The sequence below is a fragment of the Fibroporia radiculosa genome (assembly GCF_000313525.1).
Source record: "Fibroporia radiculosa TFFH 294 genomic supercontigs, scaffold2199, whole genome shotgun sequence".
Lineage (NCBI taxonomy): Eukaryota > Fungi > Basidiomycota > Agaricomycetes > Polyporales > Fibroporiaceae > Fibroporia > Fibroporia radiculosa.
The window spans coordinates 3,068-17,696 of record NW_012133339.1 but is presented as its reverse complement, the minus strand read 5'-3'; the positions used below and the strand labels follow the sequence as shown (position 1 = coordinate 17,696).

The following is a 14,629-nucleotide window of genomic DNA, read 5'->3' as shown; positions in this document are numbered from 1 at the left end:
ACCCCCCCGCCGCGGCAGCGAATGCTAGTGCGAACTGCTGGTGGACTTGCGGCGGCTGTGTGCGGGAGACCGATATTACGCTCTGTCCCAACAAGAACTCGTGGGGAGTCTCGTACGACGACGGTCCATCTCTATATACGACTGACCTACTGCAGTATTTTCAACAACAAAACATACACTCTACGTTCTTTGTCGTTGGCTCCCGTGCCATCTCAAGGCCTCTCATAGTCCAAAATGAGTATATGACTGGTCATCAGATCGCCGTTCATACTTGGAGCCATCCAGAGATGACGACCCGGACCAACGAGCAGGTTATTGCTGAACTCGGCTGGACGAGGAAGGTTTTGCGCGACATTACTGGTGTGACGCCGATATACTGGCGTCCGCCGTTCGGCGACATCGATGACCGTGTGCGTGCGATCTCCATTGCCATGAACTTGAAACCGATTATCTGGACACGCATCAATGCGACAATGGACTTCGACACTAACGGTGGGTGGATTTTAAGTTTTGATGTCGCTCAGATATCTAACATCGTGTCCAGACTGGGGCATGATTGGAGGCTCGTCGACAGCTATCTCTACTCTGGACAAGTGGAATGAAATTATGAATGTTGAAGCCAACATCAGTACTGGGTTCATTGCCCTGGAACACGATCTTTTCGAGCAGACGGTCGACCTTGCTGTTGGATACATTCTCCCGGAGGCCCTCGCACACCAACCAAAGTTCAACATGACGCCAATTGTTGAGTGCCTCGACATGCCGCTTGCGAACGCCTATCTCGAGACTAACGACAACTCAACCAACCCACCTCCGCTAAGTATGTGAAAGAACTGCAATTTTTGTGTTGTGTACTCACCAGTATGATCTGAATTCAGCTGCGTACCTCGCCAACAGAACGATTCCTGGGACGACACCCCCTGCCGGGTCGTCAAACTCGACAGGATCCAGTGGCGGAAATCCCAGCGCGAGTGGGAGCTCGGATGGGAGCTCGGGTGGTTCGCCTGGATCATCAGAAAAGAGTGGTGCATCAAGTATGATGGCGGTCGGACCTGCTCTGCTTACAGCCGCGCTCGGTGTGGTTGGGAGTGTCGGTGCCATTTTCCTCTAATATTCGCTCTCGAATCAAACCTGGACACCTTCACGAAGACGTGGACATCCATCATATCGATCCTGTTGATTTGCTCCTGGCTGAGCGACATGCGACGTCTTTGCACGCTCTAATCATGAAATGATTTCGCCTGTTTTATGTACGCTTCCTATATTGCACCCCGACTCAGTATACCATACCTGTCGAGTCGCAAGTAATGTCCACACGAACTATTGTTTCATTACAGATAATGTACGCGTATACGTTTTGTATTTTTCCTGCATACTGGGGGTCTGACGAAGTGCAAGCCTAAAATGCGAAGGTAGGTCAGACAGGTAGGTAAGTCGTTGCGAGAGGCTCCGTCGCTGCGAACGGTCGCGATGGTAAGTTCCAGTACCACGTATGCACTTCCTCCCATCATGTCCATTGCGCATTGATGCTCTTCGCCTCACAGGGAGTACGGGCTGTTGTCACGTTCTGCCCGCCAACGAAGTCAAGCCGGCTACCGCAGAGTGGAATTTGACTGTTTCCGCTTGACGTGCTGCGCTGGCCCTGATGGCGCACGGTGTAACAGCGATCGACGGCTTGGAACACCTCGGCATCAGCCCGCCCCAGTGATCTCAGTTCTTGAGGACCTTCCTTAAGAGGAAGCGTGCACGCCGAGGCGCGCAGTATCGGGTCGTGGTGGGGGTGTTGGTTGCGTACGACGAGTGCACATCGCCAAGGTGTGTGCTCGTGCGGTTTCTGGCTCTGACCGGGCACTAGTGCGCTTTGTTAGCAGTGTGGAACATGATAAAGGCAGGACCGGGGCAGGAGGGCAGGATTGCCGCCCTGGTCGAGCGTGCATCCTGAAGGTCAGACGCTGGCCTGGCTAGTTGGTCCACCCAACCCGGGTGTCTATGATGCGGTTGCGCTGCCTGCAATGTGCCGTCGCCGTGCCCTGAGTCGGGTTTGTCGCAGATTCGGCAGCGAGCAGCGAGTGTGGCGCCAAGGGGATGCCAAGAACTCCATTTGCAGCTCCGCCTCCCCAGTGCAGGCTATCGCTCAAAATCAATCCATCCTTCTCCTTCTCGTGTCTTCCCTGCTGCCGACCTCGAAGTGCTCGTTGCCCTGAAGGGTCTTAGTATCATCGCTCCTTTGATCTCCTAGTCCCGGGATATCCTCATGTGGCCTGCTCTTCTGTCACTCGTTGCCCTCTCGCCACTGATATCTGCTCATGGCCCACATATAGCCCAACATATTGCCAGAGCCAACCCGGCAGCAAGCTCTCCAACTACCGCACATAGCTCATTGGCTACAAGCTCGACAAACACGACGACGACCGCAAACACAACCTCTGTGACGCTTACGTTTTCTCTGATATCCACGAATCCCACCGCTGTTCCTCTCTCAGATATCGTTTCGAGCGCGTCCACCCAACCGACCCAGGCGCTCACTACCACTTGGCAGCCGGGGAGCGTACCAACCTTCATCCCCGGTGCTCCCGCCTTGCCAAATGGTACACTGCTTCGTTATCGCGCTTTCGAGTGGTTTATTCATATTCTTCCCAGCTCTTGCCCTCAACCCAGCAAACTATCCGGCTCTCGACAAGACCCCTCCGACTGATTCCCCCGAAGTCCTCCAGTGGATCCAGGAGGTTGCAAACACTGGAATACCCATTCCGGATATTCCGGTCACCAATCCCGGAGGCTGCGGCAACAACACTGCTGCTGTTGCCAATGCCACTGAGCGATGTTGGTGGACCTGTGGTGGATGCACGCGTCCGACCGACATTACTACTTGTCCGAAGAAGGATACATGGGGCTTGACATACGATGACGGTCCCGGCTTATACACTCCAGACCTGTTGACCTACTTCCAGCAGCATAGCCTCCACTCAACCTTCTTTGTTGTCGGATCCCGTTGTATATCAAGGCCGGCGATGCTCCAGGACGAGTACATGGCTGGTCACCAGATTGCAGCTCACACCTGGAGCCATCCGTATATGACGACAAGAACCAACGAGGAAGTCATCGCCGAGCTCGGTTGGTCCAAGAAGATCATCAAGGATGCCCTTGGTGTGACACCTTTGCACTGGCGCCCTCCATTCGGCGATATCGACGACCGTGTTCGTGCTATCGCTACGGCGATGAACCTAGAGACGGTCATCTGGACTCGGATAAGTCCCACGCAGACCTTTGACACAGGCGGTGAGTGCCCTAGGTTTATGTTGCTGGCCCAATTTTAAATATCTGCCATGTAGATTATACGCTTGCTGCTGGTGGGGTCACCGCACAGCAGGTCCTCAACAACTGGGAATCCATCATGGGCAACTCCAGTAAGATTAGTACTGGCTTCATTGCCCTTGAGCACGATCTCTGGCAGCAGACTGTGGACATCGCAGTTGGTTATATCCTTCCCGAAGCCCTTGCGCACAGCCCCTCATTCAACATCACCCCCGTCATCGAGTGCTTGAACATGCCTTTGGCGAACGCTTACGTTGAGACGAACGACAACAGTACCAACCCTCCTCCAGCGGGTACGTCATGGCTGATCTCATGCCAGATGCTCCCATTTCTCATGTCAAGCGTCCGCAGTCGTGGCCCAAGCTAGTGTCTCCGTATCCGGATCATCGGGCGCCGTGCAACCCACCGGTGGATCAGGCAGCGGAGCACCAACGAGCGGCGCTCTCAACGTTGCTGTCGTACATACTGGGCTAATCTCAGCAGTCCTGAGCACTCTTGCTGGCGCTGGAATTTTTCTTTTACAACACCCGATTTAGTGCAGCCTGGATCGCTATATCGGTCCATCGAGCCTGCGAACTTCAAGCTTCAACTTTGAGACCCTGTTATGGTCTGGCCGCTAAATGGCAGCTTCCGCAGCCCTCTCCGTTCTGGCTCTTCTCATGTTTTTTTTAGATGTGACGCATGTTCCGCTTTGTGGACCTTATACCGCGCAATTGCCCCCATGTTGTTGTAAAAACGAACAGTATCTTCCTACGCGCCCCAGCTCTGTAGCGTACAGCTGTGCTAATTACTGGCCCGCAGTCTACACCGACCTTTTAAGACATCGTCTTTACGGCTTTGTCGTGATTCATCTGATGTAGTCCAACGTTCCTAACGTCTTTATGCCACGTTACACGACATGTCTGCAAATAGAGCTCAATACCCTTCCAATAAAGCTTCAGATGCACTCGGATTCTGCAGGTAACGATGGTCGAAATCCCACCCGGTGTCCGGCGCGAGGGAGAGTTGACGGAGAGAGTGAGAATTTTTCGTGCACAGCGGAACAATGCGGTATGTTTATCCCATCATCAGGCCACCACCATCGCGACTATACTTAGAAGCTGCCGCGAACATGACAGCTTGCTAATTTCAAGTTAACTCCGCATCGACGCCGGACACTGACAGGAAAGATGACGCGTGTGAGGGCTCAGCAATGAATTACTCCTCGTTCGACGTTTGGCCAGAGCGGGACGTCCACGGTCCACGCCGGCCCATGGTCAGCCTGAGGAAAACGCGTGCAGGTTAATTTCGGCCGCAGTAAACAGGTCCAGGATTCATGCAGTTGTCGAGAACGGGGGGCGTGGTCGCCAGGCACAATGCGGCAGACACGACGAGTATTTTCGTACATGGTACTAAGGTGCGGCCGGCCGCGATACCGTGCGCGCAGTACAAGATCGTCGTACCTAAGCCGTACCTCCACGGCTAGTTGCACAGTGTCCAATAGGCTGCCTGCACTGCGCCTAAGCACGGCCGCCGCCATTGTCAGGTGGTATGGCAGCAAATATGGACGAGAAGAAGATGCGCGGCTATATTCGAGTTGCAGAGATGAAAGCTTCGCTTTCCTATAGGTGGTTCTCGAGGAAATTCCATCATGCACCTGGAGGCGGCTGTGGGACATGCCGACATGCCGACAATAGGAGAAGTTGGGCTTGATCATGAGTGAGGCCGCAGGAGCATGAATGTGCAGACGCGACCTGAGGCAAAGGAGCAGGATATGGAAGAGCCGCTCTAAGCCCGAGGCAAATCAGACCAGATCGAGCTAAAACTTCAACGAACTAATGAGTTCTGAGTGGTGGACAATGCCCAAACATGTAGAAAAATAATGCCGCGCGAACCCGGATAGCTTGGACAAGGCATGTCCATGTGCTTGTCAGAGAACAACTCTTTAGGGGAGTAGCGGGAGCATACGCAAAAATCTAACAAGAACTCATGCACACCTTCGAATGTGATCCCCAATATGATTTATGAAAAATAGTTACGTTTGCAGCGATGCCTGCAGTTTCGGGATTGGATACCTGAAATGCGCATCCGAATATTATGACTATATACGTAATCGAACGATTTCACCTCGTGAGATCACTACAATTGAAGGTGGTGCGAGCTTGAGGAGGTGCTTACTATGATGTTTGTTCGAATTGGCCTGTGCGTCCATAATAGTAGCCACGGTGTTCCGTCGCTCGATCAAGTGGTCATGAGGATAAAGAACAATAATCAGACTCGTAGTAGGATATTAAATACGGAATATACACAACTCTAAGATGAGTGGGGAACATCATCAAGCTCTCACTACAATGATCGAGTCACTGGTCCGACGAAGATTCGAAGATGGAGAGGGCAGGCGATTTTTGGGTCAAGCCGCTTCGGCGCACTGATTATGATTAACACATTGGGATAGCACGTAACGCCCGCCTAGCTCAATCGGATAGAGCGTCAGACTCTTAAGGCGGGCCCCCGGAATTATCTTGGGGTCAGAACATACTCATGTGATCTGAAGGCTGCGAGTTCGACCCTCGCGGTGGGCTAGATTTTTGGATACCTTGCAATCGATTCAGTCTTTAGTTTTTTTCTTGAGTGACTTGGGAGTCACTACTCAGAAGGACTGCGGACGCGGTCAAACATGGGAATGCAAAAATGTGAAGTAGTACTGCGTGTGTGCAGGATCTATAATCTACCATAACATGCGTAGTTGATAAGTAAAGCGAACTCTGTATCCACAATAGTCCGTGCCCGTCTGTGTGTCGACGAAAACCAGGCTCGCAACGAACAGCACAGCGACACATAAATCCAGGAGCGGGAGCATGTTTCATGCTTGAGCGTCTTTCCTCGTTCTCTATCACCGTCAAGGCGTTTGAAACGAACGTCTGGATATCACCCAGCCTTGTGCAACGCAGTTATCCGCGGAATGTGCAACAACTAACACTAGTGTCAGCTGGCAAATATCGTTTGCTTCGATGAAACATACCTGATCATGTAAGGTAGAATGGAAACAATGAGGCACGCAAAAGCGGCCCATGCAAGGTATACTCCATTGCCCATGGTCACCGTAATTCCCAGCGGTACCGGTGCAGATGCTTGTCCGATCATGACGTTGTTCAATAGCTCCGTCTTCTTGATTATGACGGTCCAGATAGTGGCACCTATGAGTAGCATGAAGCTGCCGACAATTGCAAATAGCGTCGATACTATAAATGCCAGAGGGTGTTTCACGAAACCACTGTATGACAGTCGATCAGCCACGTGGAAAGTTAAGCAGAGAAAACAGAACGCACATGAAGAGAGCAACAGCAGCACATATCGTCCCGATTAACAGCAGGTAGTATGCTCCGTTTGAGAAGTCGCCCAGATAAGTTGAGTCAGTGAATGTAGTGGGCGAGATGATGTAGTCTGTGTAGCCCGAATAATTCGACAGCATATCGGCTGTGATGACTTGAAATGGTTGAAATCGATTTCCAGCAGAGGTGTTTGAGCATGTCCCATGAGTGGTATTCACGTAGGCGCAATAGGAATATAAGCCAAAATCGTAAAAGTTTCGTAGGCCTGCTCGTTGTTGGAGAGGCGCTGAGGCATTATCAGTGTATAGTCCCTCGATAGGATCACTCAGGGCTCCGTGAAGCCCTGCTCTGCGGAAGTGATATATGACTGTGGCTAATGATATTGACGTGGGGCACTTACCCATAGCCAGACATGTTAACCTTAATCTGGGCGTCTCATGTAGTTAAAACCTTCAACTCCCAAAGGATGATCGTGATTCACCATGGCAATGTCTCGAGGGACCGATGATGTATTGATTTGTCCGACCTATCGATATGAGATAAGGCGAAGGATAACAAAGGGCATATCTGACGAACATGCATAAAGATGAGACATAACAGCGCTGCTAGCCTTGTCCGCGGTCAGCAGCCGCCGCGATCATCATTACCGCACGATACTCACGAGAGGATAGACGCGGATCCAATACAGACTTCTCCACGTAATTGCATAGCAGAAATCGGTATGCTCAGGCGGGGGAAGAAGAGAGGAAGGTCGTCTGAGGCCGTCGCCTGCAGTCACCCGAGAACGAACTCGCGGCGCGGGACGACGCGCTGGAGACGCGTTTTCGGAAATTGGCAGCCATATCGGGATACTATCCCACGCGTCACGAACCTGGGTCCCAGGCCTCCTATTCGAGAAGCAACGGCTGCTCGAGCGCGTGCGGCTGCACCGTTTGTACGTCGTTCTGCCACCTGCATGTCCTCTATTCTCTGAAACGTACGTCTCTCTACACTGCAAGAACATCTATTTTCCACGTTCCTGGCGTGTCGCGATGTCCGAGGAACACGATGCCGACACCGAGGGCGTGTCGGTCGGCCCTGCGGAGAAGCGCAGCGGCGATGCCACTGAGTCCAAGAGTCGATTTGTCAAGCGAGCAATAGAGATGACTGCAGATAAGTTGACAAGGAGCAAGTCCGCCGGAAACAAGTCACAGCTGTCCCAAAGCCAGCCCTCATTACCGGCACAGACTCCTAGTCGTATCCTGAGTTTAAGGAATCGAGGGAAGGGGAAGGAGAAATCTAATGGCAGCAGCAGTCCTGGTGAAGGTATGGTCTACCAACACAAATCAAAGACCAACTTTGTTGAACTGTTGTCTAGGGGACCCGTCAGATTTTCATTCGCAGCTACTGCCTTCACCGAGGCTCAACGAGCGATCATCCGCGACGTACCGCCGTCAAATGCGACCAGCTTCATCGCGTTCTAAGGATGATGATTCTCCTTTCATTACGCCACGTTCACCTTCGTTAGGTCCGAAGAGACCTGAGTTACAAACTTTCCGTGGCACTGGATCGGTGCGGTGACGTCTTCCAGCCTTAAATAACGTACTCATCGTCACATCTTGGACTAGATACGCGCAGGAACACAAGCTCTGATTCAAGCTTTGCAAGCCGTACCATGGACTGATTATCAAGATGAGGAGGAGTACTTGGCCCAAGACAATGCACCTCTCGATTCCTCAAGTGACGAAGAGGATGGTTCGTCTGGTTGGTTGGGGGGAAGCTACAGTCTAGTCCTTCGCTTATACTCAGTTGTAGGGAATAGGATGGCGTCCTCAATACACACAATTCATCGCCCAGTAGCTCGTTCAAAACGGGGAGAATCCACTTGTTCTATTGCCAGGGCTCCCGGACTACCAAGGGTTCCAGATAACGAAGAGCTTCCACGGCTGGAAGAGCAGATTTTGTCAGAGGAGGATATTGACGATGACTTCGAACCCGAACAGCCGGGTCCCATTAACTCTCAAAGCCTGGATATTGAGGACGGTCAACGCACACCGTCTCAGTCGCCTGAGGATACTGACATGTCTCCAACGCATCCTGCTAGAAGGAGCCTCAATCGTTCAGGCAGCTTGTCTACCGTGAAGATTCAGCGAAGGACGCGCTTGGCAGAGAAATTGAGAGATATTTTCGAGCTCGATGGCATCCACGAGGTCATCTCAGGTACTTGCAATACTTTTGGCACGTGGGTGATGCCATTAATTATTCTCAGAGATGCCCTGTTGGCTGCTTAGATCAGTTTGTGCGTCCCGCCGTCATCTACGCCATTCGGAGAATATCTAATTTATTGTCTCAGTGCTGCAAGGATACATGTACCTGACCGATTCGTACCTTTGCTTTTTTGCTCATATGCCGTCGAAGGAGGTCGGTCTTTCATCTCATGATGCTGTGCCTTGCATATTTGATTGAAATTCATTTGTGCAGGACCAAGTCCTTAAATCGGGATCCCTATCGAAGAAGGCACAACGTACGAAGAGATGGATCCGGCACTGGTTTGTGCTGAAAAATGACGTGCTATCTTGGTATCAGTCTCCTTCGGTGCGCATTGCTGCCGCTTGCAGTCATGTTCATTGCAAACAAGTTATTTAGGACCCGTACTTCCCTCATGGGATTGTGGACTTGCGTTATGCGATTACCTGTGAATCGGTCGGCGATAAGGGAATTCGTTTGAGAACAAATCAGAAAAGCATTCGACTTTCTGCTGATTCTACTCCAAGTCGCGATGAATGGGTCAAGGCCCTCAAGCGAGTCATGTTCAAAGCTCAGAATATGGGCGATTGTGTCAGGGTCAGTCTGATACTGAGCATCTACTTTGATTGTTAACATTTAGTTGAATGTAGATCGCCATCCCTTATTCGGCTGTCGCTGACGTCGATAGATCTTCTGCCATGGATTTTAGCGAAACGATCGAAGTCAAGGTTGTTGACAAGGGTGATCAAATGGCGATTGATTCGTATTTCTTCGCGTATTTTCGCGACTTGCCCCTCGCTCTCGAGCAAATTCGCGATGCAGTACGTATGAACCGAGGGATATCTAGCGACACTCTCATACCGACAGTTTTGGACACAACCGTCTCACGACCTTCAGCCTCAACTAGCACCCCCCGTACCCAGAGCTTACCCGCACCGGAGTCAACGCCCAAATCATCTTCTGGTTTCCGGCTGCCGTCGCTTCTCCGTCCGTTACAGGAGGGATTACCACTTAGCCGTCCTGGTGTGACTGCCGAGCGTTCTGACAGTGAAGAGTTTACGCACATCGCCAAGAGAACAACGGGGTCATTCATGCCTATAACCACATCACCGATATCCTCAATGTACTCGGCGACAGAGCGTTCCCGCAGTCCCGAAGGCGGTGCTCCAAGTTCAGAAGAGGTAGCTGACGAATCTCTGTCTGGATCTCACCACACATATCCTCCATCACCATCACCTTCCCCATCACTCTCTGAACTTACTGTATCGCCCAGCAGAGATAGTTCGATCAGCTCGTGGGGCGTTGGAGTTCCTTCGTGGCTCAGAATGCCATCTATGCCATCGCGTAGGACACTAACCAGTGCCTTTGGTGCTTACAAGACAAGCCCGGAACAGACCATTTCATCAACCGAAGGCAGCGCTGAAGGGGTGTCCGAAGTGCTATCTTCCAACGCAGGCTCAGGAAGTCGGATGTCTTCTGGCTCTGGGCCTGTTGACTTTGGCTACTTCAGCATCCTTGAAACTCCAGAGACAACGCTTGATGTGGAGACAGTAGAGCAATTCCGTGTCTCGTTTGCCTTCGATGAGAAGGAGAGTCTTCTAGGAGGTAAGCGTGCTGTGTGTCTCACCCGGACTGTGTTCATATAGGACATTTTAGTCTTCCCTGGGTACATCTTCCGCTTGCTCCCTGTCTACGGTCGGCTGTATATATCTACACACTACTTCTGCTTCAAGTCTAGTGGTCCTTTGGCGACGCGAACTCGAGTGAGTCTATTTGCGTTGGCTATATATGTGAATCAGTGATCTTATTTTCGTTCAGATGGTTTTACCCATTGGGGACGTGTTGTCAACCGAAAAGACAAAGGCGTTTAGATTTGGACACCATGGTTTGGTTCTCATTGTTAGGGGACATGAAGAACTGTTCTTTGAATTTGCCGATCATGAACGCCGAGATGCATTCATCAATCTTCTTGAACGCCAGATAGAAGATGTGCATCGTCGTTCACAAGCTGGAGATCCTTGCCGGCGCGACACCCTTACTGTTGAAGAGTCAGGACCACGAAGTTCGTTTGACAATGATAACATGGCGTCGAGCGCGCTTCCTGCAGTAATGTTCAATTCTACGTCATCTACATTCTTGACTTTCAAGCCTAAAGAATCCCTCCACTTCACTTTCTTGACAATTGGCTCTCGTGGGGATGTCCAGCCGTATATTTCCTTAGCCAAAGGACTTATCAAGGACGGGCATCGTGCGCGCATTGCTACGCATGGAGAGTTCAAAGAGTGGATCGAATCGGTGCGTCTGGCCTATATACACATTTTATTTACATTTATCTCATCGCAAACAGCACGGCATTGAGTTTGGTTTTGTTGGAGGTGATCCAGCAGAGCTAATGCGCATATGTGTGGAGAATGGCACCTTTACAGTCTCCTTCCTCAAGGAGGGCGTGATGAAGGTCTGTCTAGGTTTTTTTAAAATTGAAAGCGCCTTGATCTCAGACTGTGCCGATAGTTCCGCGGGTGGATAGATGACCTACTCAAGACGTCATGGACAGCCTGTCAAAACACCGATGTTTTAGTGGAGAGTCCGAGCGCCATGGCTGGCTATCACATTGCGGAAGCTCTCAAGATTCCATATTTCAGAGCTTTCACTATGACGTGGTCGCGAACCAGGTAATGCACAGTATCTCGCGGGCACAGGGTTTGTGGCCGTATAAGTTGCTAATGACCTTACAGGGCCTATCCACATGCTTTTGCGGTTCCAGATCATAAGGTAAGTGACGCATCTGGCTTTCGGAATCGCACTCATAGTCTATCAGATGGGCGGCAACTATAATTACATGGTATGCGCCAGTTCTGCAAAAAATACAACATTCTGGGTGCTCATGCACATATTGATTAGTCTTATGTTCTGTTTGACCAAGTCTTCTGGCGCGGAACTGCCGGTCAGATCAATCGATGGAGACGCAATACATTGAATCTTCCTGGCACTAGTTTGGATAAAATGGAACCTCATAAAATACCTTTCCTATATAATTTTAGCCCCGTGATCGTACCTCGGCCATTGGACTGGCCTGAATGGATTCATGTAACTGGTAGGCCCGCCGCGGTTGTGCCGCTGTACCCATGCTTACGAGATGCACAACAGGCTATTGGTTCTTGGATGATGCCAATGTCAGCTCTCATAAATGGACGCCCCCAGCCGATCTCCTTGATTTCCTTGAGACTGCACGCAAAGCGAAGAAGAAGGTCGTATACATCGGTTTCGGTAGCATTGTCGTCTCCGACCCCAAGGCGATGACTCGTTGCGTCATCGAAGCTATTGTCCGCAGCGGCGTCTACGCCATCCTCTCAAAGGGATGGTCGGATCGGCTTGTCAAGAACGTAGCTGATGCACCTGAGCCCGAGGAACCACTACCAAAGCAGATATACTCCGTGTCATCGATTCCTCATGATTGGTTGTTTCAGCGAGTTGATGCTGCATGTCATCATGGTGGTGCTGGGACTACCGGCGCTAGCTTGCGAGGTATTTCGGCCGTTTCTATGTTGTGCATAGGTATCTGATAGTGAATATAGCCGGTATCCCGACCATCATCAGACCATTTTTTGGAGATCAATTTTTCTGGGCGGATCGTGTGGAAGCGATGGGGATTGGTAGCGCTGTTCGAAAGTTGACAGTGGAGAGTCTTACACAGGCACTCATCACTGCTACCACGGATCAGAGGCAAATTCAACGTGCGAAGGCAGTGGGAGAGCAGATTCGTAATGTGAGTTCTCTGCTGACTACTTCGATCTAATGGCTCATGCCTTCTTCAGGAGGACGGCGCAGCCACGGCAATTGAAGCCATCTACCGCGACCTCGAATACGCTCGATCATTAGTGAAACGTGGTCCCGCCGTCGACACCGAAGATGAGGATGTCGATGCCGAACGCGCGACGATCCGCGATTATCCATCTTCCCCAGAACGCTCTGGAACGCGATCTGCTAGCAGTTCCGTCAGCTCTGCGCGTGTGAGCGATTGGAGCGTCATCTCCGAGTAGGAATGGCGAAGCATATTATCTCAACCATATCTGAATGTTCTTTCGGCCAAGGAGATCTGCTTTCACGCTTGTCTTGATCTTATGTATACTAATGCAATCCCTAACCCCATCTCAGCCTATATAATTTAACGACTAACTTCCTGGATTAGCACAATGTGTTGTCTGTAGCATAGACCCGGTAATACATACAGCGTAACCTCCATTCCTTTACTTGGTGTTCTCCTGCTCGTAGTGCCGCTCAAACACGCGCTTGCTGAACTGGCCGAACGTTTCTCCAACTGCGATGCGCTGATCGGTGTTAGGTTGCATGAAAAGCGCGAATGTTTCGCGGGAGACATCCGCCATACCCGCGCCCACACCGACGCGCACACAGTGCGGTGTTGCGCGGAGGCTGCCAGAGGTCGCTAGCTCAAGTGCTTCGCCGGTCTGGAAGGCCAGGCAGTCGGGCGGAATCGCGACCTTGGTGAGTGCGCCGCCGCGGGTGCGGATATACAGCCCAGAGGTGGGTGAAGGTGACTGGACCCCTTCAGGCTCGCCATGCGCGCCGGGGCGGAGGAACATGGCCTAGGCGATTATGTCGTCAAATGAGTAAACAGGCCTGTCATGAAGAAGAGTCGCACCGAACAGAGTCCAGTGAGCAAGGAGTGATCGAGGTGAAAACCACACCAGCTGTCGATGGGTTCGTCCTCAGCGGGGATGATGCTCTCGGTAGATGGCGGGAAGTAGTGTAAGAGACGCGCTTTGGTCGTCTGTGACGATTTAATGAGGTCTGCCAGCGAGACAGACGTGTCGACGAGATGCGAAGACGCTGCCAGGTAGAGACGACGTGATAAATGAGTGTAATGATGTCGGGATGCTGGTTCGTACGTACCGAAGGGTTGGCAGGCAGTTGCAAGCTCGCAGCCAATGCCGAAGATAAGTCTATTGTGATTATGTTTCAGTTTTGTTGGAATGATATACGTCAAGTAAGCTATGTGCACCTTCCGAGGTCCTTGAAAGCCTCTTCAAATCCTTCAATGCCTTTTGTGTTATTGCTGGGCCCTGACATATTCTGTGAGGAGGACGAAGACAATGAATAGGGATATACGCACAGATATTTGATCCATAATATTCGGGGTAAGAATCTCGTTGTGTAGCAGAGACGCTAGGAGTATCTATGATAGGGTTGGCGTAATAAGAACCTTTGAGAGTATCTTTTTGCAAGGGCTTTAGCATGTTCTGATTTAGGTCGCGTAAGTTGCACTTACCTGGCCTCCCGTTCATAACTTCTTTGCCATGAGACCATCCGAAACTAAGTGGGTTTCATTGGTCGCGACACATAAGGGGGTTTCACTGTGTTGTGACATACCTATATTTGCTATTGGGATCTGCATAGCGTTCCCTGGTTTCGCTATCAAGATTGGCGAACTGGTACGCGAGCTTGAGGAGCCTCTCCCTCGCAGAGGCAAAATTACTCGGCAAATCGCGTACTACGATGATCCCGAGAGAATCAGGATGAGAACCAAATGCCTTGTCTATTCCCAGATGGATTCAATTGAGGAAGACAGTAATCAAAAGATCAATATGGAAGGAGTACAAACCGATTGCTGGGGTAAGAGCGTACGGAAACTTTACCAGGGTTGGATACGAGATGGACACGGCGCCCTCAGTGGTGAGCGTGATAGGTTCGACGTGCTGCGCGACGGTGGCGAGGCTGCGTGCGCTGCGCGAGGCCATCCTGAGAGCAGTGGCGGCCAT

The 14,629-nt window shown here is 51.2% G+C and overlaps 5 protein-coding genes across 5 annotated transcripts; 3 read left to right on the top strand and 2 right to left on the bottom strand.

The window, feature by feature from the left end:
* Positions 1-287: 287 nt before the first annotated feature.
* Positions 288-1,111, top strand: FIBRA_03677 (uncharacterized protein; the record flags this gene model as incomplete). Its single annotated transcript, XM_012325509.1, has 3 exons — positions 288-492; positions 545-820; positions 879-1,111. 3 exons carry the CDS (start codon positions 288-290, stop codon positions 1,109-1,111), a joined length of 714 nt encoding a protein of 237 aa, XP_012180899.1.
* Positions 1,112-2,254: 1,143 nt separating this feature from the next.
* FIBRA_03676 (uncharacterized protein) lies at positions 2,255-3,789 on the top strand (the record flags this gene model as incomplete). The annotated part of the gene is made up of 4 exons (XM_012325508.1): positions 2,255-2,588; positions 2,641-3,279; positions 3,333-3,608; positions 3,635-3,789. The coding sequence occupies 4 exons, from the start codon at positions 2,255-2,257 to the stop codon at positions 3,787-3,789; spliced, it is 1,404 nt and encodes a 467-aa protein (XP_012180898.1).
* A 2,490-nt stretch (positions 3,790-6,279) lies between these two features.
* FIBRA_03675 (uncharacterized protein) lies at positions 6,280-7,040 on the bottom strand (the record flags this gene model as incomplete). Its single annotated transcript, XM_012325507.1, has 3 exons — positions 6,280-6,568; positions 6,624-6,974; positions 7,027-7,040. 3 exons carry the CDS (start codon positions 7,038-7,040, stop codon positions 6,280-6,282), a joined length of 654 nt encoding a protein of 217 aa, XP_012180897.1.
* A 617-nt stretch (positions 7,041-7,657) lies between these two features.
* On the top strand, positions 7,658-12,892 carry FIBRA_03674 (uncharacterized protein; the record flags this gene model as incomplete). Its single annotated transcript, XM_012325506.1, has 19 exons — positions 7,658-7,931; positions 7,984-8,177; positions 8,234-8,369; positions 8,421-8,825; positions 8,875-8,904; positions 8,959-9,026; positions 9,087-9,200; positions 9,252-9,449; positions 9,503-10,457; positions 10,509-10,615; positions 10,671-11,147; positions 11,200-11,307; positions 11,364-11,524; positions 11,588-11,624; positions 11,671-11,694; positions 11,754-11,946; positions 12,000-12,377; positions 12,428-12,618; positions 12,668-12,892. The coding sequence occupies 19 exons, from the start codon at positions 7,658-7,660 to the stop codon at positions 12,890-12,892; spliced, it is 4,275 nt and encodes a 1,424-aa protein (XP_012180896.1).
* A 207-nt stretch (positions 12,893-13,099) lies between these two features.
* On the bottom strand, positions 13,100-14,608 carry FIBRA_03673 (uncharacterized protein; the record flags this gene model as incomplete). The annotated part of the gene is made up of 8 exons (XM_012325505.1): positions 13,100-13,456; positions 13,513-13,700; positions 13,764-13,813; positions 13,873-13,933; positions 13,984-14,085; positions 14,140-14,183; positions 14,241-14,406; positions 14,473-14,608. The coding sequence occupies 8 exons, from the start codon at positions 14,606-14,608 to the stop codon at positions 13,100-13,102; spliced, it is 1,104 nt and encodes a 367-aa protein (XP_012180895.1).
* Positions 14,609-14,629: the final 21 nt, after the last annotated feature.